The 24,841-nt window shown below is 45.3% G+C and overlaps 1 protein-coding gene across 5 annotated transcripts in view; it reads right to left on the minus strand.

Annotated features, from left to right (window-relative positions):
- The window catches only part of LOC119459503 (uncharacterized), a 137,768-nt gene extending 117,659 nt beyond the window's left edge, over positions 1-20,109 (minus strand). The window contains exons 1-3 of one of the 5 annotated variants that reach the window (XM_049670618.1): positions 19,974-20,102; positions 18,754-18,853; positions 14,343-14,435 (exon numbers count right to left, since the gene is read on the minus strand). In XM_049670618.1, coding sequence (XP_049526575.1) covers positions 14,343-14,435; positions 18,754-18,853; positions 19,974-19,979 — 199 coding nt within the window. In that variant the 5' untranslated portion in view covers positions 19,980-20,102. Of the gene's footprint in view, positions 1-14,342; positions 14,436-18,753; positions 18,854-19,622; positions 19,724-19,973 lie in introns of those variants that run through there. The other 4 variants (XM_049670616.1, XM_049670615.1, XM_049670617.1 and 1 more) reach the window with 4 other exon arrangements.
- Between the last annotated feature and the right edge of the window lie 4,732 nt (positions 20,110-24,841).

Raw genomic sequence — 24,841 nt, forward strand, 5'->3', positions numbered from 1 at the left:
CGTTCATTATGAGAGCGCGGTATCCGAAACTGAGGAAATCGATATTTCAACAGTCTTCACATTGCAGGAATCACGAGAAAAGGAATGCTCGCTCCAGGCGTTCCGAAGAGTTATCCGCTGAGGTGGCGTGCCCTTGAACATGATTATTGACACGGGATCACCGTTTTCTATCATTCCGCAGGAGGTGTATCTAAAGCACCGTCTGAGTTGGCCACGCTTATCGAAATGGAAACACACGCTCAGCTGTTTCTTGGGCAAGCTACCCATTGTCGGTGAACTGCACCTTCAAGCCCATTTTATTGCGGGGAAGGCCTGCCACACTGATTGTTGTAGATTGTTCGGGCCACAGCCTTTGCGGAAGGGACTTAATTCAAGCGTTTTCGCTTCTGCCGTCCGGTTTTCTCGTTACGGTTCAATCGACGTCAGCAGATCCCGACAGCCTCAGGACCAATTTTTCTGCCCTTTTTTGAGCCAGGGCTTGGAAACATTCAGGGGCCACCAGTGAAATTCCACCATTAGAGAATGCGCCCAACCGAAGTTCCACAAGGCGCGCTCGATCCCTTATGGTCTTCGTGATAAACTGGAAACGGAGCTGGACCGCTTAGTGGAACAAGGCATATTATCGCCCATAGCACATTCTGAGTGGGCGGCACCAATCGTACCAGTACTGAAGAAAGACGGGTCCCTTCGCATCTGCGGCGATTTCAAAACTACAATTAATGCTGCCTGCATAACTGAGCCCTTTACCAAACATTGAAGACATTTTTGCGTCACTACGTGGGGGACCATCTTTCACAACACTGGACCTTAAGGATGCATATAACCAACTCCCTTTGGATGAGGAGGCGAGAAAGTTGGCCGTGATAAATACTCACAAGGGTTTGTTCTGTTATAACCGTCTTCCGTTTGGAGTTGCTTCAGCTCCCGCGATTTTTCAGCGGCGCATGGAAACGCTCCTGGCCGGCCTTCGAGCCGTGCAAGTGTATTTGGACGATCTCTTGATAGCGGAACGTCAAGATGGTAATGGCTTAGTGCTCCGGGACGTTTTGCGCAATCTTCAAGAGAATGGTATCAAGCTGAAGGCCGAAAAAATTCCACTTTTGCAAAGTCTCCATCTACCTGGGCCATCGCATCGACAAAGACGGCTTGCATCCACTTGAAAAGAACCTAGCAGCAATACGCGACTCGCCACGGCCTACGAATGTGAGCGAACTGCGCTCGTTTTTGGGTCTGTTGACTTATCACCGGTTCTTGCCACACATGTCAACGATGTTGGCCCCGCTGTATCTACTGCTTGAAAAAGGGCATAAATGGCAGTGGGGATCGTCGCAGTAAAATTCATATCTCAAGGCTAAACAAACACTCCTGAGTTCACCTGTTCTGACGTATTTCGATCGCAACCAACTTGTGTGCTTCGAATGTGATGCGTCACCTACGGGTTTAGATGCCATAATTTCGCACCGAATTGGTAAATTGGATAAGCCCATTGCCTTACGTTCACGCACGCTAAGACACGCCGAAAATAATTATTCTCAGCTCGAGAAGGAAGCTCTGGCACTGGTGTTCGGAGTAACAAAGTTTCGAGACTACCTGTTGGGCCGCGAGTTTGTATTGGTCACGGACCACCAACCACTAGAGGGACTTCTACGAGAAGATCGACCTGTGCCCCCAATGGCGTCGGCACGTATTCAGAGAGGGGCTCTGTTTCTAAGCCAATATCGGTACCGCATCGAGTACAGGGCCGGCACGGAAAACGCCAACGCGGACGCACTCAGCCGCTTGCCTTTGCCGATACCAGGTGCTTGTAAATCGGGCACCTTACCAGAATATGTGCTGTCTTCAGAGAACCTTGACGGCTCGTTCGTGCCAGCGGGTGCTATACGGGCGCTGACGAATGCAGGTGAAGACCTCAGCTTTGTGCAGCACTTTGTACTTAATGGATGGCCTAAAGGCATGTCTCCATGTCACAATCACCTTCAACCTTATTTTTGCAGAAGACTGGAGCTGTCAAGCGTAGAAGGCCTGCTCTACTGGGGTCATCTCATCGTCGTACCCCGCAAAGTGCGAGTCTCCGCCATTCTCGCTGAGCTACATCGGTCACACCAGGGTGCATGTGCGATGAAAAGACTGGCTCGGGCGCTGTTCTGGTGGCCTGGGTTAAATGGCGAGATTGAAAGCCTTGCATGTTCGTGCATCTCTTGTGTACAAGCGCAGTCAATGCCTCATCGCCAGGCTCCTATCTGTTGGCCAGAAATGGGGACCAAGTGGGCACGGCTTCACATTGACTATGCCGGACCAATAGAGGGGCGCATGCTGTTGATAGTCGCCGACTCCCATACTAAGTGGATCGAGGCACTTCCCGTCAGGTCGGCGACCACAGAAGTCACAATCGCGCGGCTTCGCGTTCTTCGCTCGTTTTGGTTTGCCGCAAACAGTTGTATCAGAAAACGGGCCTCAGTTTCCAAGTCGGCAGTTTTCCCAGTTCATGACTGCCAACAACATAACTCATCTACGCAGTGCGCCGTACCACCCACCATCTAATGGTCTCGCAGAGCCCGCGGTCCGCACAATAAAGGATGGCCTTCTCAAGCACTCGATGGTGAACGATCTCGAAACAAAACTAGCACGAGTGCTGCTAGGCTACCGACGTACCCCACTACCGTGTGGCAAGTCTCCATCAGAAATGCTACTGAACTACCAAATTCGTTCACGCTTGGATGCTTGTTTCCCTTCTCTACCTCGAAGTTACTCGCAGCCTCCCAGATTCCAGTCCCGGGACCTGGTGTGGGTGCGCAACTTTGGCCAAGGGAGGCGTTGGCGTCCAGGCATCGTCAAAAGCACTGATGGTTCACAGCTGATAACGGTCGACACTCCAGATGGCCTAGCCAGGCGTCACTTGGTCCAAATTTTCCGTCGGGCGCCTGTGTCACCCTGGCCCCAAAAGCGGAGGCTCCCGACACGCTTCAACCCAGCCCGGACAACAAGAATCGGCCGACGTCAACGCGAGAAGGCCGGTCCAGTCCGGCCACTCTAAAGCCAACTGGTACCATGCCTGTTCCTTCGACAACACCTCCAACATCTCTTCCAGCCGAACAGGCTCCCTGTTCCCCAAGTCCGCCGGTCTTAGCGAGGTCTACCGGACAACGAAGACCCGTGCAAAGACTGCAGTTTTAAGAGAGGGAGAATTGATATGAATTGATCGGCGAGCACGTGTCAAACATGATTGGTGTTTTTGTGTTACGTCATAGGCAAGTAGCCTTTATATATATATATATATATATATATATATATATATATATTAGTTCGTTCTCTGAAATAAAGGTTGTTGTGCGTGTGCTTTTGAGAGCCGTCTCCGTCACTCTGTCACCCGCTACAACAATTTTGTGGGATTTTTGTACGAAGACGTGGGTGCGGCTTTTACACGGGTGCGGCCACTACACGAGCATCTACGGTAAAAGCGTCACTCTTTGAAATGGTTCTCTCATGCATATGCACATGAGACGACACACTTGTACCATAATTCTGGAACAAGTGTTTTATGCTGTCACTGTAACATATAATTTCGCCGGTATAGTGAATGTTACGCATATACAAACGAAAATCACCATCTCTTGCGGCCCTCGATTAAAAAACACTTCTTTGGTCCCTTCTATGTACCACGGTGTCGTTGCGTTCTGGTATCTGCTTCTAAAAATAAATTGATGAAAACGATCCCAACAGGATACCTGGCTACTGGCCCATAAGTGGGACAACGTTGCCAGTTAGCTTCAAAGTTATATCAAAAGCCTATTGCAATATATCAGAAACAGTGGCACCATTGCTATCATCCAATCGTAGACACGTCAATATGTTTATATACTGTCGCAAACACAAAAAATTTAGTTTTCCTAAATTAGGGAAATGCCACATTTTATTCAGTAATTTCAACCATACTGTTGGCGTGAATACTTCTGCTGAAAAATGGCAGCTTGGGTACTTGTGAAATTAGTTTTTACAAGATGTAGAAAATGTCTCCGTCAGTTTTCTGAAACGTCACAATGAACATATATTTACTATGCAGCCTTTAGTCTAAAATGTGCAAAATTGCCTCGTGTGTCATGCGCAATTTCATTACAAATATAGCACATCACCTGCTCGTTTTACCTGTCTGCCATAAATATTCTGGATAATTTGATTATTTACCTCTCATTGGAGTACATATTTAGTGGAATTTATTTAAACAATGACTGAGGTAATATGTATGTACGAGGGTTAAGTTAGCTAATTCAGTGCCCATTTGATGAGCTCCCTATCGTTTGTTAAACAATGTAACTAAAACCAAAACCATCTGTTTTCTTTTTTCAAGTTAATGTGGCCGAATTATTGTATATTTTCATGTTTGTTTGTACATTTCACAGAATAGACAACATGATTACAAAGTCAAGGATGACAGCCAAGATATAAAGGACCTCTGGAACTCTCTACACAGCTCAAGCCTCAGGATATTTTTACGACATGCGAAGAATGCTAGGAGAAATAAACATTTTGGCATCAAAATTCAGTGCATTTTAGTTATGTGCTCTTGTCAGTATCACTATTGTGTATTTTCTGTGTGCGTTTGCAGTTATCGTCGTTGCTGGTATATTACTGTTCTTACCACATTTCTCTCTGGCGCCTTAGACTTTCTTTTCAATAGTCTTCTACATAATGTTTTATGCCACTTCACAAGAAAGTTTTGCAGAGAAGAGAGCACGCTTTATCATCTAAAACATGTCAAAAATGCAAGTTACTCATGGCTCCAAGACAGATATACAAATGAGCCACCTTGCGTATGTCAATACTTTCGCGCATTTCTTCACATGGTAGGTACACAAGTACAGATAATTGTGTGAAATTTAAGCAGGGTGGCAGTAAATACTACCAGAATAGTAGCCCATTTATTGCTCGCTATGCTATCTGCAATGAACGGCCATCCTCTGTAACACTAAGACGCTTTTGCAATTTTCAGGACATATAGATATATCAGTACCTTCTTTAGCCGAGCCGCTCATAGTACAATGACAACTTCTTCAGATGCCAAAATAAAGCATCTGATGAAGGCATCTAATGTAGGCCTTCGAAAACTAATGTAGGACAACATTTCTACTACTTGAAGAGATACAGCTTCTCAATATACGCACAGTGCAGAATATGGCTGATAGGACAAAGCATGGCGTAACAAATATTGTGCTTTTCACTTTCTTACCGACATGATCATACTGGGCCGCGTGGTACGATCGATTTCTGTATGCCAAGGCTTCCCCTCTTAAGATAACAAAGGGAATGTTGATGTTCCCTGGAACAGCAAACATCTTGTGAGAAAGACATCCAAGCACCTTTTTGTAATCTTTCGGGATAACCGCTACACACTTTTGCGTAGTGTCATGACACTTCAGCACGAACCTCTAACATCTTTTACGGTCACCAACAATTTGCGGCATAAAAGACCGGCTGACTAATCCATGATTAAAATTTTATATTGAATGTGTGTAAATAAATATGCCTGCGTAACGTGAGCAGCCTTGGATGCGTTTTTGTATGAAGCCAAACATGATAAACTTGAATTGAGATTGCGGTATAGTTTTCAGCAGACATGCCATATCACAGATTTCACCGCAAGCGCAACGCACTAAACAGAAGAGACACCCGGATGGGAGTTTTTCGCTGGTCCTTTAGCATATTTTCATCTCTACATATTTGGTTCCTACTAAATGGGCGTACTTAAAAAGTAGTTTGGATGGGAATGCCTTCGCTATAACCGGTGAGTACCCTATTAGCCCCACTTTGTGCCCATTTGACCGGAAAGTTCTGGGGCCAGAGTAGGACCTTTTTTTATTCGAGATGGAGGATTTACTGTTCAATTAGGAGGGTTTTGGAGATAGGTTTGAGTGTTGTAGGCGGTATTCGTAAGGCGTTTTATTGTCATTATCATTATTTGCCTACTTCAGACGTTATGAGAGAACTTAATGACGTTATGAATCTATCCATAAATCTACCTAATCTCACAGGGCGACCAATTGGCCCAAGTTGTCTACCAGCTTGGGCAACTAGGTATGTGCTCGGGGTCGTGGTGACATCGTTGTCGTTTCATCGTCGTCACTTCAGCTCTTCATATCGTTGTCACACCTCCTAATCATACAGACTTTGTTATACCATCGTCGTCACGTCGTTGTCGTCATACATTCGTAGGCATCCAGTTGCCCTCATACAGTTGCCAAGCCATCGTCCTCATTGCGTCGCCATCATATTGCAGTCTTCGTGATGTATTCCTTGTCATACCGTCGATGTGATACGGTCGCTGTCGTTTCATCGTCACCATTCTAACTTTGTCATCCGATTACCATCATACCACCGCCGTCAAGCTGTAATATTATAATCGTTATAACTTCAATATAATTATCCCACTGTCATTGTGCCATCGAAGTCATCCGTCCCTTTTTGTACCATCGACGTCCATGATTCTTCGTCATTTTAAAGCAATCGTTATGCAATCGTGATTATGTCACCATTGACATGCCATCGTGGTCATTCAGTAATCGTCAGAGAGTTACCACTTCGCATCCGTAGTCATAGCGTGGTCATCATACCTTGCTGGTCGTGCAATATCATTGTCATTACAGATTCGCTATCATACTCACGCCATATTGCAAATAATATTGCAATGGTTGTACAAACTAAAAACAGACTCCCTTATCAGCTTAACATATTTGTGACTGATATTTGATCTGAGTCATCATAAGACATTCACGTATTCGAACACAATTAAAAGGGATGTTTGCACGTTTGCGATCTTGCGCATTTGGCAGGCGATGAAGATCGACGAAGGAATATGATGCCAAGGCGATGAAGGTCAAACTCGGTGGTAAGATAAGCGGAGACTGGATGGGGCGTTACCAGAGCATGGAGCCTGTATTTTGTTTTCTTTAACATTGCTCATCTTACTGAGTGATGGCACATAGTTATACGTGATTAGTTGCACCATTACGGGAATTCCAGAATTAGGCTTAACTGATCGCCGCAGAACAGTACACCGCTCCAATGTCAACCACTACGGACCTCTTAAACCTGATTTCACGGGCTCTAACGTAACCACATGAATTTTTATAAGGTGTACGTTCTGAAGTAAGTGTGTCAATATTGCTTTTCAAAACAAACTTCTCTCTTTTCTTTTAACAAGATTCGAGAAAAATGCATGCAAAAGTAACATACCACACCCGACAATTTTGAAGGCCAGAATGGGTTTCGCTAAACGTAGTTACAAATAATGCTTTGAAGGCTGAGTGAAGAACAAGATAATCGTGAAATAGAAACAGCAAAAACTTGCCTTACAGCGGAGCTGTATATGCCTGTCCTCCCATAGATTTTTCAATGTTCGTGCCTCAAAACTCCCGCGCCCTCTATGAGGAGGCGAAGCAAACCAGTAAGACATGTGCTGACGCCCGGCGTATCAAGAGGAAAGCTAAGAACCCACCCAATACTACATAACGCTGCCCTGTATGAGGAGGCGGAGCAAACCAGTAAGGCATGGGCTGACACCTGGCATGGCAATTGGAAAGCTAGGAAACGGGTGCCGAGTAGCAGCGAAGATTGTGCCAGAGAGGCTGCCCGTAAGCGGTGGGCTCGACAGGAAGACGCGTGCCGCGCAGCAGAGGATGCGGCGAAGCGACGCAGGTACCACGCCAGCAAATTGAACGAGCACGAGGAAGCGTATGCCAAATTCCACAGGGACTTTCTGGACAGACATTTCGGATTCAGTTGTAAGGTGTGCGACAGTGTGTGATTGGAGAACAATTTGATGGTGATTTGTAACGTTCGAGATGTTGCGAAGCGTGAACGTGATGTGGCTTTGACAGGTACCCCAGCTCCTCACTTAGCCAGCTGCTCGGATTGGCTGCGCCGACAGAGCGAGGGAGCTCTAATGGCCGTAGCGCGTATTGACCATTTGGTGTGACAGGTGATTGCTAACAAGCCACCTGCTGGATTTCGGTGCGTGCGCAAAGAACTGAATAGACAGTTAGTATGTTGTGTGAATTGGTTTGCGGAAGCAGAGTAAAGTGCGTACTGCCGAAGAACAGCTCCGCGGATAGCCCATATTCAGTGTGGAATGAGTTCTATTTTTTAAACTGATGCAGCCTTTCAGGCGAAACCCTGTGTGTGACAGGACTGATTTCTTTCCAAATAATACCTGCTAAAAACCAAGTACATGCAAGGTATTGTAATAAACTTACAAATGAAGCCGCTTTTATTTTTCTAAAATATATTTGCTATTTTATCAAAAAACGATCGAGTTTTTAATAAATGTTTATTACGTGCACATCTAAGGCAGAGAAGTCCTTCAAGGGTGCGAAAAATATGCAGCTTAGTTACAGCCTGGATTCCAATTTCCTACTCAGCAATGGTATTCTCACCATAATCCCGGCGGCACTGCGAAGTATGGGCAAAGAACAAAAAAACATAATTGAATTAGCATATTTATGGTTACTGCAACGTCAAGTAGGTACTGAATAAATATTTTACACGATCAGTGACATAACAACAGAAACCTATGTTTAAAACTTGATCTATTGTTCTATAGAAAAAAACATTTGTAAGTGGTTTTCACAGCGTGTCATTAAGCGTTTTTTATGCCATTCGTTAAATGAAATGCTTTCGACAAATTTTGCTAAGGAATGCCCTCAGAATGGCTTGGTTGCGAAAATATGTAATGGTTGAAGCAAAATCGTGGTAGATTACGATATGATAAACAGCAGCCCACTCACATGAGACCATATTTTGAATATATGAGCCATCAATGTTTACACTACCTTCAGCTGTAGAGCTATCTGTATTGAGTACTCTAAATGGATCTTGAACCATACCTCGGGCTTGGCGAAAAGCTATTGTCCACGAATGGCATGCGCTGCTGTGAACATCGCAGCCACGTTTCACAGTCGTGCGCGTCGCGTGGAGCTCGCAAGCGGAGCGCCGAAGTAATCTTCTTTCAAACGCTTTCTATTCAACATAAGCCTGTTCCTCACTTTTTTTTCTGGACGCTTTATTTTGTCATATAGCAGATTGCCATACGCGGTTACTATTGACCAATAGTTGACATCAGTCTAGAAGAGTGTTGGCATCTGTCACTCCCTTCTCCCTGCTGTTACTATGCCTATTTATTGACGAAGTTTATTGAACAGGCTGGAGTATTCGAGAATCTGCTTTCGCTTTTTCGATAAAAATTACGTCTTACGGAAGAAGCCGACTATCGTCTGCTCGCGCTGGGCTGCGGCCGCCCTCGTAGGAATTAAACTTTGGCCACCCTGCTTATTGGTGTCGTAGCTGTCGGGTCTCGCTAATTTCGTCTAGATTTGAACACTAAACAAGACTCGAATGACGCGAAATTTAAGGTCAGACAACACGCACGCTTAGCAGCTCGCACTCACTCCTGGCCGCTTCTGGTTAGATGCCTTCGTAGATATTGCTTCGTATTGAGCTGTTGATAGCGCTCCGAAATGCGCAAATATGTGGACAAGCCGGTGCAGTACACAGCAGGTCCGCACCCATAAGCATGGCCAGATTGGAGCATATGAACGCGAGTACGCACTCAAGTTCTGTTATGCAGAATGCAAACGCTGCTCATACGCACTACAGCTGCAGCTATTGCGGTCTGCTATGCAGCGTAGATACCGCGGCTGGCGCGGGGTGGCGCGACGAGTCCGCTGACTGAACGCACTGCGGCCCGCTGAGGACAACCGCGTCTCACTTACGTTTGGCGCGTCGTAGGCGCCAAAATCGGAAGTAGTGGCGTCTACGTGAGCATTCGATATCAAATTTGAAGTGACTGCCACGCTGAAATTCACTAGGCGGAGAGTTTTTGGCACGCCCCGCTCCGGCTTAGCATTCGCAGTGCAAGACATTGAAGAAGGAGCGGAAGCACCACGAAGGTGGTGTTTGAATGCCAATAACTTCGCTTCTGCCGAACGAATTTAGGTACTTTATGCAGTAGAGTATTTCGGTAATAGTCTATTTTAACTTCGAATGAATTTCTCCACTTCGATAAAAAGTCTTTCATGACCCCTTTAAGAAGCATCACACATGTTAAAGAAGCAAAGTATGCCCACATTCGTTAATACCAAAAATAAATTGTGGATTTATGTATGTACAATTGCTAAACATAAAAAAGGAGCATACGTGTTTTTCAGTCTAATTGATCACTTCTATCACAACATACACATAATAAAAATTTGCTAGATATTGCTGGAGCGTAAATGTTCGGAATAATAAGTGTTTCGTTAAAGTCGGGCGTCTTTCCGCAATTTTTTACGCAAGTGAACTCTGTATGTTATGGTGATACTTCATTTGCGCTTTTAAACGCTTTTGCATTTAGTATATATCTGTAGGGAACGTCGCTTTCAGGTAATAAGGGGCAACGATAGCAGCTGCTGTGGTATTTGTAGGTTCATGTTTTTTTTTTTTTAAACACTGAGGTTACTGTATTCTAGAATGTATACGAAACACCAGCGCCAACGTTCACGAGCGTCAAGCTTGCGATTAATTTCTGTTGCATTCATTTGATGTTGTTGATTGCTACTACTTGCAATGGTATAACAGCTTTTCGATATCAATAATACCGTAAAACGATGAGACTGGGGTTTTTAGCGTCATAACTCATTCGAATGCCCTCGTGTGAGTAGTCACCAGCATATAGTATCGTATTTTTGTCGTTGGAATTGGGTTACGTTAAGAGTGGAAATTAAGCACAGTGATTTTCACGGCGATAACTTACTCTCCTTAAAAACAGTACGAGAACCTTGATAAAACATAGTAGTGAAAAAAAGAGCAAGAAAGTACACATCTATCGCACAGTTTATAACTACTTAATATCTTTTAGCTTAAAGCAAGAACATACCAGGAATAGTTTAAATGTGAATGCAAAACACTGATACACGCACAACTTCCTTATTCACTCACCTGATTTAATAAAAATCTTCGTCATTCAGTTTAGCGGAATAAGCTAAAGGGACACATCGGCGCAATATTATGAATTGCCTACACCATATTGTTTTTACATATGTTTCGCAGTAAGGACGCGTTGGCGTTTTTTCTGCGTTATAGAACATGTATAAAATGATGAGACTTGTATTTAAACTTCGTAAAATCGTAAATATTCAGAAACTACAAGCCGCGTACTCACCACAACCGCACTCGCACAACTGATTCCTAATATTGCACAGGTGAATCTCATTTCCGGAACAGCGATATTTCTCTCGCACAACGGCGCAGGCGTTGCAATTAGCGGGGACTGTACAAAAAAAAGTACAAAGGGCACTGTACATAAAACATGGCCATATCATCTACCCGTGTACTATCTAAAGCGCGCTTATTTATATGTTCGGCACAAGATCAATTATAATGCACATCCCAAATGAAAGGCTATATAATGCAAGGTGCGTGTCTGATAAGCACAAGAACAGTTACTGCGCAGGTGAATACCATAATTGCAGGAACAATGCTTTCGCACAACCTGGAAGGCGTTTACAGCTTCCACGAAGAAAGAAAAAAAATTAGGGGCAGCTTCACACTAGTGGTGCGAAGAGTGGGCAAACAGCGAAGCAGACAACCTCACCTAGCTTTATCTCGGTTCGGCCAAATTTTTGCGAGGTTATGCTTCGAGACTCGGCCAGCTTTTGCGCAAGATGACCCAGGAATCATCAACAACCCAAGGAGCAACTAACAGTCGGCCATTAAAGTACCTGGAGGCTTCTGGACGCTCCAACGCTTTTGCTCGGTTTCGCGGGCTCGTAAGTCTGGATCTCCTGTAAATCACCGACGTTTCGCCGCCGCTTCGGCAGCACGATACTCGGGATCGGACCGAAGTCGTCTCACTCGCTCTCGTCTCGAGAAGCGGCGCGGTGGTTTTGCGCGCCGCGCTTCTCTGCTTCGGGAGTGACGCTCTTCTTCGCGGTGATATGCTCGGCGTGGAGACGCCGGGGCTTTGGTGTCGCCGCGGCGGTGACTCGGCGCTATATATCACGTGGGTCGGCGCACTGACGTTACGGCTTAGCTCCGTGTCTGCGCAGCCGCGGCAACCACTTAGCGCGGCGCAGTGACGTCATGGCTCAGCAATGCTAAGGCAGAGCGATGCAGCGCGCGCGATGACGTCACGGCTTACGCAGCTGTGGTGAGGATCGGCCAAGGAGGTTGAAAAAAGGATTTTTTTTTTTTGCCTCCTTGGGCTCAGCGCGGTCGGCGCAACTAAGGCGAATCGTTGCTAGGCGACGCATGGTGACGTCATCGCCAGGCGGAGCTTTTGCGGCATGCGCTCGATGGACCATCCTCGAGCTTAAACAGCTTCGCTTGTTCACAGGCGCATGTGCCATTGCGCTTTCTGCACTACCTCCAGGATCGTCCCACAGGTTTTGTTCGCACTCCGCTGCCTAAGCAAGAGCTTAAATAGCTCTGCTGTTAAAATGATTAATGCAAGCCATATAACTACGTGCTTGTTGCCTTGTGACGCTCCACAGTGGGCGGGTTTCGTGGACATGTCGCGACATCTAATTATTCTAGACGTCACACAACCTTTTTGTGCAATAACTTTCTGGCAGGCTGCGTTTTTTGCTTCTTTATTTTATTGAAGGTAGCATACTAAAAGCATGTACAAGCATATAAGAAAAGGTAGCATATTCACCAATAGATATTTATATCTTTTGGCAACGAGCTACCGCGTAGACCACTAAAGTGAGAGCAAACCGAGAGAGTAAGAGCGAGAGCAAACCGACGCCGATCTCTTAATTAGTGTAGCATTTTTTGTCTGTCTCGGAACGCTAGTCTGTGCCAGCCGCACCTGCCTCGTGTAGACGCGAGAGTCTACGTAATTCTGATGCGATGCCGATGCCGGCGCTAAAATAATAAATAATACATTTTTTGTTGAATCTTGCCCATTTTCTCTCGGAATTTTAATGCTTCCTAAACATTTTAATGCGTCTTTAAAATTTATAAAATGCATCTTTTTCACCATAAAAATAGGTCGCATGATAGATGCGTTCTTTGTTCTACAACATTATACTCACTTAAAAAAAGCACAATGCTTTACTTCGCCGAAGGACATTTAACTTCCTTTTCTCTTCGACAAAACGTTACTGATGAAGCTACGTAGACGAAGCATGGCAGTCCAGAACCGAGAGCGTTTATAGCCTGTTGTCCGTGAGTGCGGCCTCATAGCCTCCAGCAATATAGTGACGTGACGGAGTTCCGTGTGCATTTCATCAGTTCACCTGCGTTCGGCTGTTCATGCTTACGCTACAACAACACTCCTCCCTGCAGCATTGACGTTTGCTTCAAGCCTAGCTACTGCAAAATATCACTTTTCCATCACTTTGAGGGTAGGGCGTTCTTCACATAAAAGAGATCTTTGAACGTTTTTGCTAGGGATTCCATTCACGAGGCTGTCACGCATAGTATACCCCAAGATGTCCTCTAAATCGCAATTTTGAGCCAAATGCCTCATCTCAATGATAATGCGTTCTATACTTTCGTGCTCAAACTAGACCCGGCGATTGAACTCGCACCTCTCAGCTGTGGTGAATATCAGGGAGATGTAGTGGTTCTTCAAAAGAGTTATCACTTCTTCGAAAGACTTGTCCCTACAAAGAGCTGTTAATACCAAACTCTTCAGTACTTCATACGACTCCTCCTCAAGTACCGTCAATAGTGCTGTGAGTTTGTTCGGCTGAGCTACGTCATCGGCACTGAAAAAATACTCGAAATGCTCCAGGTATACAAATCAAATGTCTGGACCTTGGCGGAAAACTCCTCGATTGTGCCTAACCTCGAAAAGGCTGTAGATAATACATGGGGGGAATGGCTTATAGTACTGTGGCCTTTATCAATTGGGTTCTTGGGACGTGGCTTAGACTCACGACACTTCCAAGCTGCGTTGACGCCTTGCGCGTTTCGTAGACACCTGGTGCGTTGCGTTTCACAATTCGTAGCAACGCTTGGCTTCCAACAGCCTCTACACTGAGTAGGCGCCTTGTGCGTTGATCCATCTCGACGCTTGGCAGGTCAATGCATACAGGTTTCGTCCAGTAGCCAGTGAAATATCGTCGAAAAGGCATGCCAGTCCAGAACCAAAAGCGTTTTTGCCCGTCGTGAGTAAGCGTGCCCTTATCACCTTCAGCAGCAATGGTGTCACGGAAGGCTGTGTGCTCTCACCGCCTTGTGCTCTTCATGCTTATGCTTAAGAACTCGAATACGTATATGCGTTAAAAAACTCACTGACAGTTGGGCCATCACTTTTTGTCGGAAGATGGTAGGATACTAATGTTTGTTAAACATAAAATTCTTACCACAGTGGCACTGGCATTGGTTGCTGGCATTTATGAAACATGCTCCTTTTAGACCTTCAACGCAATGTGGATAGCATTCTGTTGGCAATGATACTAAAGAAAGAGAAACGCAATCACTGTAAAAAGCATTTTGAATGTGGCAGTTGCCAATTTCACGGAAATGCTATTCGCGATTACGCCTGATCCGCCGTGGTTGCTTAGTGGCTATGGTGTTGCTCTGCTAAGCACGATGTCGCGGGATACAATCCCGGCCACGGCGGCCGCATTTCGATGGGGGCGAAATGCAGAAAACACCCATGTACTTAGCTTAGCTTTAGGAGCAGGCTAATAAACCCTATGTGGTCCAAATTATTCCGGGGTCCACCAAAACGGCGTGCCTCATAATCAGATGGTGGTTTTGGCAAGTACAACTCCATTATTATTTTTAAAAGTGCCTGCCGTAATCGTGAGAAAGGTTCTGTCGCAATTTCTTTAGTTAACACGGTCATCCACTTTGTTATTATATGTATCTTTTTAGAAATTTGTAATTCATTTCTATAATATTGCCAGCGCAAAACATGACCAATGCATTACTGCATTGTATGTGTTTTGAAAAGATTCACCATAATTTTCTACAATGTTCCTCATACAGTTCAAGCTCAGCATATTGTATATATAAAACATCTGTTTAATCAACCAACAGAGGATGAAAGATTGCATAAAGCACTCAAATTTTTCCGTCATAGAGGCGCCTACGAGTCTTACGAATAGTTGACCACTTGTTCCAAAGGGAAATTTCTTACGTACGCACGCACGCACACAAACACACGCATACACACGAATATATACAGGGTGTTTCAGCGAACACTTTCAAAATTTATTAAAGGTTGCCTGTGGCAGATAGCACAATTCTAGTTCATGAGCTGGTCTACTCGAAGACGCGAACATTACTTGGACAAAAAATTGCAATGGATAGTAGACTCATTAACAAAAATTCACAAACTAGGTTTTTAATTACCTGATGGCCCATCAGGTGATTAGTTATCTGAATCAGGTAAGGGTGCATGTTATTCTTTCACTTTATTAAACGCCGGATCCGAAGATCTACTTCCTTTATATATATATATATATATATATATATATATATATATTGCCGCGCCTGTACTCTTATGAGGAAAGGGACAATGCGAGTATGCATGCGCGTTTTTATCACGGCGCAGTGAAGAAGTCGCGGTAGCGCGCTGTATTCCAAGTACAACCTGCTGCTGTTCCTCTGCGGTGTGGACCACACCTGCGGGGTGGATCAGAGAGCTCTGTTTTTGACGTTGGGACAATATATTAGAGAAAGGGAGACTATGAAAGAAGGAAGTGACTCGCCAACGTAATTGAAATCCTTGTTCAAAAGCACGGGCGCGAGCATACTGCAAGAAAGGGATCTTTAAACTGCCTTGTACTTTAAAAAAAACGTAAATGCAGAAAGTAGAAGCACATAGAAGACAAGAAATGTTTAAGGGAGAAAAAAAACAAGTGTACGAAAAATAACATTCACAACATAAAAGAACTGGGGAAGCAGTAAGTCACGATAACATAAGGTCACCCGAAGCGTTTGTCTTTGAATGTTGGCTGGGCATAATTTGCAGAGTGCGGAAAATAGCCGGAGCATCAGAGCATGGCGTGTATGCGTAAACCAATTATAGAAGCAAAAGTTGGAAGGTAGGGTAGTAGGTCAGTGCAAAAAAATGTACCGGTGGAACAGGTTTTTTATCGAAAAGGAAAGTAAGGGGATAGGAAATATTTATATAGCGTTGCATTCGCCTTCTAAAACACTTAATGGCGAGCGGGCACCGGGGGTGTTCATTTATTACACTTTTATTGTGTTCTCGTTCCCCTTCTTTTCATTTTATTTTCCAAGTACAGGTCGGTGGAAGGAGCCCGTTTTCGCCGTCCTATCACACGTGTTCATTGCGGAAAGAGATCACTTATGTCGGCGCGTCACCGTCTTCCTTCTCCGCTGTTTCCAATTTCGCCTGGCTACGGAACGAAACCCGTTAGCGTGGAAATCAACAAACATGTAGCACACAACAGAATCAACAGCAGCTGGCTTTACATCATCACACCTTCATCACGGGCTCCGCGGCGAGACGCTGTCCGCCCTAGAAGACAACAACCGGCACCGCGTGCGCTGAGCCTTTTTCCGTTTTTACCTGAACCACTTTTTTTGTTTCGTCTGCCCACTTAGCCGAACTCATTAAAAAAGCACATGCAGGTGATAAAGCTGGCATCGGAGGGCGACACTGTCTATTCCGAGTGTTGTTACCGGTTTTATTGCCATATTGAGGAAATGCAGCGGGAAAATTGCCACACTGAAGCACCGTATGTTAAAGCGAATAGATTTCGTTGCACCGGTCGCGGTACGTCGCAATGCGTTCAACTTTGCTACCTGTTGTGAGTGGCATCAATGAGGCGAATTTCCCTGCTGGTGACCGATGCGGCATGCGCTTTCGGGAGTTGCCGCTGATCATGCAATGTTCTCTGGTGAATTGATAATTCTTCACGATCTACGACATGCGGCGTGCAAACGAGCCATCCATATGTGAAAACGGAAGACATACCGGTGCGTGGTCAACAGATCTAAATCGGGCGTAGAAAACGGGCCTGTTATATCCAGTGGGATCGTGCCGAGAGTAGAATGGCCACGGCGGTATGATGGCGACTACGTGAAAACAACGCTGGCACTGTCGTTCATAAATCTTCAAGTTTGATCGCTGGATAGAGCGGCAAAAGAAGTTCACCGCATATCTGAGACTGTACTTTAAATGTGCACATTGTCTTGGCATTTGCGGAGATATCTGCGAGTAAATGCGCGCGCGCACACACGAACACATATACAGGGAGCCCCACTTAACTTGCACCAAACTTTAAAAATATGTAAATGTCAAGTAGCTGCACAGAACCAAGGTAATGTTGCTTTGTCGTCGCTTTTTACATTCGGTATAATTATATAATTAGCCTTAAATGGTTATTCAACTTAGCCATATTTTAATTTGATGAAAAGTGTCAACAAGAAAATTGTAGAGCAACATGACAAACTCCTGATACAGCTTTCTGTTGCTCAATACGTGTTACATAAAAGTGTTTTTCCGGTTGTGAAAGAAGCCAGCAAGAACCCGCAAAGTGTGTCCAGCAGCCAATCATGAGTTAATGTTGCGTGTCATCGCGCGCTTCTTTCACGCTCGGAACAACACTTTTATTTAACTTTACATATATATATATATATATATATATATATATAAAGTTATGTGCATTTATAGTTTTGTGGGTGTGCAATTGAAAAACTTCTAACGATATGCTTTCGGTCTCGTACCTTCATAAATCCGATTCATTCCCAGTTTTTGCACACAAAATAAATAGCTGGCCACACAATGAGCACTGACCAACTAGCCCTGTTCACAAAATTGTTGCACACTCGCGGATTCTGGAGGACACCATCTCAATAATGGCAGCATGGGGATCCCAATGTGGCGTTCCAACCGTTTTAGCTAATAATAACAAGGCATGACATGTGGTGTCCATATTCTGGCAGTCTGCTGTTCGTGTGCCTCTACCTGCCTCTACATGCCTCTACCGAGAGATGCTATTTGATATTTCACATTTGCAAATTCATTAGAATTGGGTGACGCGTAATAACAGTGTAGTGTGACTGAAAATTCGAGTTTATTAATATATATTTGCACGCATTCAAAGTTTAGGTTGGATCTCCGGTAAAAAACGTGACGTTCTCGGAATTGGTGCTGCCATGTCAGGCATCTTTTCATTTTTTATTTGAATATGAAATAAGCTGTCAAGAAGTGTTGTACTATTGAACGTGTTCACATCAACAAAGTCGAGGAAATGATTGCTTTTTTACTCTCCGTGACCCTATTTATGACCGGTAGCGAGCCATTCTGCTCCTCATCTTGAATTGCGCTGGTTCGATTCCTAGTCATCTATGCCACATCGGGCTGCCATACAACATTGGACAGCAAAAGTGCTTGCACAGAAAATACCTCTCATCAAACTGCATGTGTTGTCTGCTATCGGTGTTTTTTTTTTTGCCGTCCTGCCCTTATTGAAAAGTGAAAAATAGAAATCGCTGAATGGCGAAGCATGAGTAATATTTTGACGTAGTTTCTGTTTGTGTCATTACCTAATATTTCGTATTTCAATTTGTTTTCCATATAAGGCTAACACTTTTGTGTACCCATTTAGACTATAACAAAACGAAGTTCTGAAAGAACTTCCTTGAATACCCAACATACATAAATATTTTATTTTCTCGCTATTCCATAGTTATCCCTGAGTATGCTATAAAGACAATGCATATTAGGTGTATTTTCTTGCATATATACCAAAAGAAACCACTGTGAAAAATAAGAAGTCTGTGTATACTTGCTTCTGCCATTATTGCCCTTCACGTAGCCTGATAGCACTGCTGGCAGAAATGTAAGTACGAGGAAACAACTGAGGACCGTGCGCTTTGTCTGCATTGGAAGCTGTAATAAAAAAGGCATCTGTCAAGCACTCTGTCAGCAGAGCCCTATCTAGTCAAACATCATCATCATTATTATCAATATCATCAGCTTATTTTTCTGCCCACTTCAGTGGAAAGACCTCTCCCAGCGATCTTCGATTAACCTTGCCTTGCACCAGCTGATCTTTACTTGCACCCTCAAATCTCCAAATTTCATCCCCCCCTACCTTGTGTTGTGCCATCCTCGCCTGCGTTTTTCTTCCCTTGGATAATTAAGAGGTACTTAAGGTATACGTGAATATATTGGAAAATATATCTGCAGAGATGCCGCAGCTACGTTGTTTTTTCAAAATCAAAGTAGAAAATTACCAATTGAGAAAGGCGTATGGCAAATTAACGAAATCTCTCCAATGTAATTCACTGCATGCTTAGAAGAAAGTATTCAAGCCATTACACTGCGAAGATTTAGGAGTGAGGATCAACGGCAAATATATCAACATCCTCCTGTTTGCACAGGATATTGTCCTCTGCAGTCCCAATGCAATTCACTGCAAGCATGCAGTGAATCGCATTGGGGAGATTCCGCTACATTGTCCTCTTCAGCAGTCCTGGGGATGAATTTGAGCAAATCATTCAATACCTTAACTGGGAAAGTGTAAGAGTCTGGCTCAAGATTCTTACGCGGAAGACAAGCGTAATGCGGAATAACTTGGCAAGGAAACAAGAATTCATGTTCGCCAGTCAGAATATGGAGTCTGTACAGAAGTACTCTTATTTAGGCTAATACTCACAGGGGACGTGATCATGAGAAGGGAGTTTACAGATGAAGAAAATATGTTGCAGTGCATACAGCTGGCATTAACAAATCCTGACTAGGAACTTGCCACTGTCAATGAGAAGAAAAGTGTACAATCATTGCATTGTAGCAGTACTAAATTATGATGCAGAAACTTGTAGGTTAACAAAGAAGCTCGCGAACAAGTTAAAGACAGCGCGAACTTCGATGGAACAAAAATTGTTAGGCGTGACGTTAAGATACAGGAATGGAGTGGTGTGGATCAGAGAGAAAACGGGGATAGTCGATATCTAGTTTGCATTAGGAGAAATATTGCAGCTATGAAGCTTTCCTATTGAATGCTTACCTGCATGGCTTGTTGTTGAGGCCAAAAACACTCTTATAAAGTTCGCCACCCAGTCACACCAGCTTTAGCGCAGCAAGTGGGTCACTTTCTTTTGCACAACATTTATATTGCGAAATCACAGGGTCTTCGCGCAAGCAAATATAACCTACCCTCTCTATTCTTAAGACAACGTTAGAGGGAAGCCTGAAGGCTCAATGGAACAATAGAAGACCGAAAACACTTGAAACCTTTCTTTAAAAATAAGAAGCGGGAAAGGTTTGTTTCAATATTGTGGAGAGCCGTCAAGACGAAGAGGAAGTGGCGCGAGTGCCGGAGGAGGAGGAGAAGAATAAAAAAGTTCAATAAAATGGATGAACGAATTTATCCGTCTACGTTGAGTTCCTTACATTTTGGCGGAGTCGCAGAGGATTAAAACCAGTGCGCGTTGAGAAGACTCGGTGAACGGGAACATGGACACGCCGGCCAGCTACCGTCCAAGTGACAATAGCGACGCTGACTCGGACGGGTCTTCTACATCGATCAAGCCACTCATCGGTGTGACCAGCAAGGCGAGTGTCCCTGACAGACAGAGGTACAGCTGAATTTCGCCCTTTGATGCACCGTGACGAGACGTACTCTCTGACACCGTCAAATGAGTCACCTTCTGGACAGAATACCATATCTATTACGATTACCTTACTGCAGATGCAGTCAAAGCAGTTTCAGCAACAGTCGCAGCTCTTGAACATCTTGACCCAGGCAGTACTACACAGAGCCACTCCAAAAGGTTATGTAGTAAACCGGACAATTTTGATGGTTTGTCAACGGCTGCAACTACGGTGATTGGCTTTTATGACAAGACAAGAAGACATGTCCGTCGACAATATTGCTTAGCTGGCCGACCGCATCGCTGACTATTAAGCAAGAAGTACTGTGGCAACAACTACCGTTCTATTGTCGCACCTCTAAGATAGGCAGTCTCGCCTTCAGGGAATGATTAATGAACTCCCTGAGACCGTTACTGCATTTTGGTTATAGTCCCATCATCGTCATCTTGACCACAATTGCCGTTCCAGTTGCCCTTGTCGGCCAAGCTTCTGTTCTGGCACTCGTCGCGGCGCATATTACTGGTATGCGACTAATTCGGAGCCAGCGCACGTGAGTGTAGTTCCACTTGCAGCTATCAGGGAAACATGCCGCAGAGTTACTGATGACGGCCGGTGACTGTTGCCGTTAAACAATCCGCCTGTTCTATGCCACTGATAGGCTTGCTGGACAACAATTTCTCGTGGATAGAAGTGCAGAGGTCAGCGTTGTTCCTGCCGCGTGACTACAGCGGTGGCGTGCCAAAATGGCGTGCCAAAAATGTCGCAGTTTAGCCAGAAAGGCGAAGCATTATTTGCAATAGTAAATTAGTAGATAGCTATATGGCGTGAGGATAGTAGTTTTATTGGGTGTAAAAACTTGAACACATTCGCTTAGTAAATGAATTAGCTGGGCACGGCGGCACAGCCTATGTAAAGCCGTATAACCGGCTTCTGTTCCTTGAACAGGTGATGCTGATCGCCGCTTCATACAAACCGCATATGTGGAACCAGTGCGCCATCGGACTGTCTTCGGTCCGTTCCGGCATTCAGCTCGACCATGCTATCAACGACACTCTCAGACACAGAAACCAAAAATAGGCGACGGGAATCACCTCGGGCACTATAAATCGGCCACCGTGAACCTACGGTTTCAGTGGGCATGGCGTCACAGCGTATGCAATGTCGTCTAACCGCCTTCTCTTCCTTGAACGGGTGATGCTGATCGCCACATCATATTAACTGCATGTGTGGAACCAGTGTGCCATCGGGCCATCTTTGGACCGTACCGGCATTCAGCTGGACCATTCAGATGGACCAACAGTCTCGGAATACCAGTGCTAGGTATTATGAGACTGCTGTTAGATCGAAAAAAAAATACCTGCCTTCCACTCCGTGAAGATGATCGAACAGCGAAACTGTGTTAGCTTCATCAAGTGTCATGTGTTGCACATGATGCAATTACGTCAACACAAGTAAGCACAGATGTAACTCTTGAACTATATTATATTGAAACGTTGCGAAGTAAAAAAAAACACGCATCTCCACGAAGTGAATCATGACGAGTGAGCGAAGCACTGGGGATCGTTCTTACCTTAAATCACCCTTGACATTGCCCACTCCTCCCGCATGCAAATGAGCGACAACGTGTGTGTACAGTATATACAATGTTTTATTTGTCATAGCTTGTATGTCGTGTTAGAGATGTGGATTCCGTTTTCCCTTCATTATCACTGTTTTGTGGTCCGTGAAATGTAGAGCCAATGGTTCTTCGATCGGATCTAGCCTGAAGTTGGCAAAGACAAGGTCTATGCATGTTCCCCTGGTGGTTGGTTGTTTCCAGTCATACGAAATGCATCGTAGAGCGTATGGAGACGTCATATACTGCGCAAGCCAGTCGCTGTCCATGATATCTACGTTGAACTTTCCGACAAGTACGAAGGGGTTGTTCTTCTACTTTGTTTCGTATTCGCGCTTGGCTAGATCGATGTACTTATCTACGTTGCCTCGGGAGAGATTCGGGGCCAAGTACACTGTCATGACGACGGTTCCATCGGATAGTTTTATTGCAGCGTGTTCGCCGTTGTGAGATTGGCTCATTATTGGCAGGTTGAGATCCACCGCGGTCTCTGGAAATTTCACGTACATCCCAACACCCGCCGAACACTCTGCTTCTTCTGTGCAGACGACGGGGAAGAATCTATTGACGTGGGCTCTCGCGTTCCACGTTTCGGTAAAGCAAATGACACATGCTTTCGTTAGTATAGGATCTCGTTCGACGCCTTTTACGTGGGCATTGAGGGAGTGCGCCGCGGAGAGAAGAGAAGCGGGGGTCAGGAAGTGAGCTAGGAGCTGGCGCGCGGAGGAGACCGCGTGCGCATGCGCCGCGCCGCCCTCCTCCGCCCCCTTGGTTGCTATGACTACGGCGCGGCCAACGTTAGCAGTGAGCACGGGCAACGTGTACGGATGGACAAGCCTCAACCCTGAGGTGCTTCGCCCCTAAAAGTGAGCGACTTTCGATGCTACTCGACAAGTGTTCAGTTCTCTGGTCGAAACCTGCCGAGTGTCGGCTGCAGTCACGGACACCGTGCGCGTTCGCCGCGAACGCCAGGCACCGCGGACGGCGTTGGCAGCAGCTCTGCACGGTGCACGTTATCTGAAAGGGTGCGCCGCATAGAAACACATTTAAAGACAATAGTCTTTCTTGGGGAACTTAAACGCTGAAAATTTGGTCTGTCTGTCTGCCTGTCTGTCTGTCTGTTAAATCTTTCTTGGGGAACTTAAACGCTGAAAATTTGGTCTGTCTGTCTGTCTGTCTGTTTGTCTGTCTGTCACCCGATTCAGCCACCCGGCCAAAGTTGGACCATTTGCTTACCGCCCACACTACTTAAACTGGTACGGCTGTTCATACTTGTTAACGTTATCGATCACAACGTAAATATTACGCATATCTGAGGCGCAACATCACTAGGTAAGTATTAGGAGGTGTGTTCCTTTAATAGAAAATACATAGATACGTAACTCTAAAGACCCTAGTTTCTTAAGCTGCGCTGAAAATGCCATCCTATGCGCGCCGACGAACGACGTTCCCCGACTGCGCGCCGACGAGCGCCCTCTGCCATGGAGGAAGGAAACCCTCTGCACAAGCTCATGTTTCCCGATGTATTGCCAGATGGCGTCCATGTCTCACGCAGCGCCTCCTCAATTTTATCAATGCCAGCCAGATGCGGCCGATTCAACATAAAGGAAGCGCTGTCTGAGGCAGGGCAAAACATAAATGGCCGCTTGATGAAATAATGCGGTAAAATAAAATCTGTTCAAACAAACCTTCATGCCAGGACGGAAATGGTACGAGAACAGCATCACGGATGGCCGCGGATCAGACCAGCACTCATGTAGTACGGCCGGCAGAAGACTATCGCCTTTCGACGACATTTGCAGCGAAGCACGCACATACGCGGCAAATTTTTAGGGGCGAAGCTCCTTATAGCGGCACCCGTTCGTCCCCGTCGTAGTAGGTAGCCATGTCTAGTTTTATGAATTGCTCAATAGATGGCGTTGTGTATCCGTATATGTATGTATACCCATATGTACAGTCAACCACAAAAGTTTGCGGACCACGCGAGCGCGTGCCAGACTGCCTATCCGCGCCACCTAGAGGTAGGCCACCTAGCGGCGACAGGGGCGCTCTCCCGGATATGAGCCCTCTTGGTACTCGCCTGCCTGTTAATTTTTTATTCCCGTGCATGACATTGTTAGTTCGTTGTGTTGACGCAGAGCGCTGTCTGCGATAAGACCGCCACATATCTGGCTTGATAGCAGTATCGGAGCAATCACTGCAACCTTTGTCGACTGGTGTGCCAGTGGGTAGATAAGTTTCACGAAGCGCTGCGACGATTTTTTTACGCGACGTTTACTGGCGCACTTTGGTTGGCAGCATCTTGGTCCAATGAGTGTTGCTGCTTCTGCGTCTTCAGAGAAAGGGTAGGGAGGTGTTTCACTGTCATCAAAAATAAAGAAAAAGCGGATGCATAGAAAATTTTCTTTCGCACATAGGCGCATCTTCGCATCAGTCGCTGAAAACGTAGTAGACTTGCTTCAGGCCACGTGGTGATTGCCTATTTGGAAAGATGCCGCTGCGTGTTCCCCTTGACGAAAGAAGGCACATTGTGCGTTTATTTATAGAGGGAATACCTCAGCGCGAAATCTGCCGCCGAACCAACAGGAGCCGGACTGCCGTGAATAGGATTATTCAAGCTTTCCGCGATGATGACAGATTCACAGATATGGAGCGCAGTGGGCGTC

The sequence above is a fragment of the Dermacentor silvarum genome, chromosome 7 (assembly GCF_013339745.2).
Source record: "Dermacentor silvarum isolate Dsil-2018 chromosome 7, BIME_Dsil_1.4, whole genome shotgun sequence".
Lineage (NCBI taxonomy): Eukaryota > Metazoa > Arthropoda > Arachnida > Ixodida > Ixodidae > Dermacentor > Dermacentor silvarum.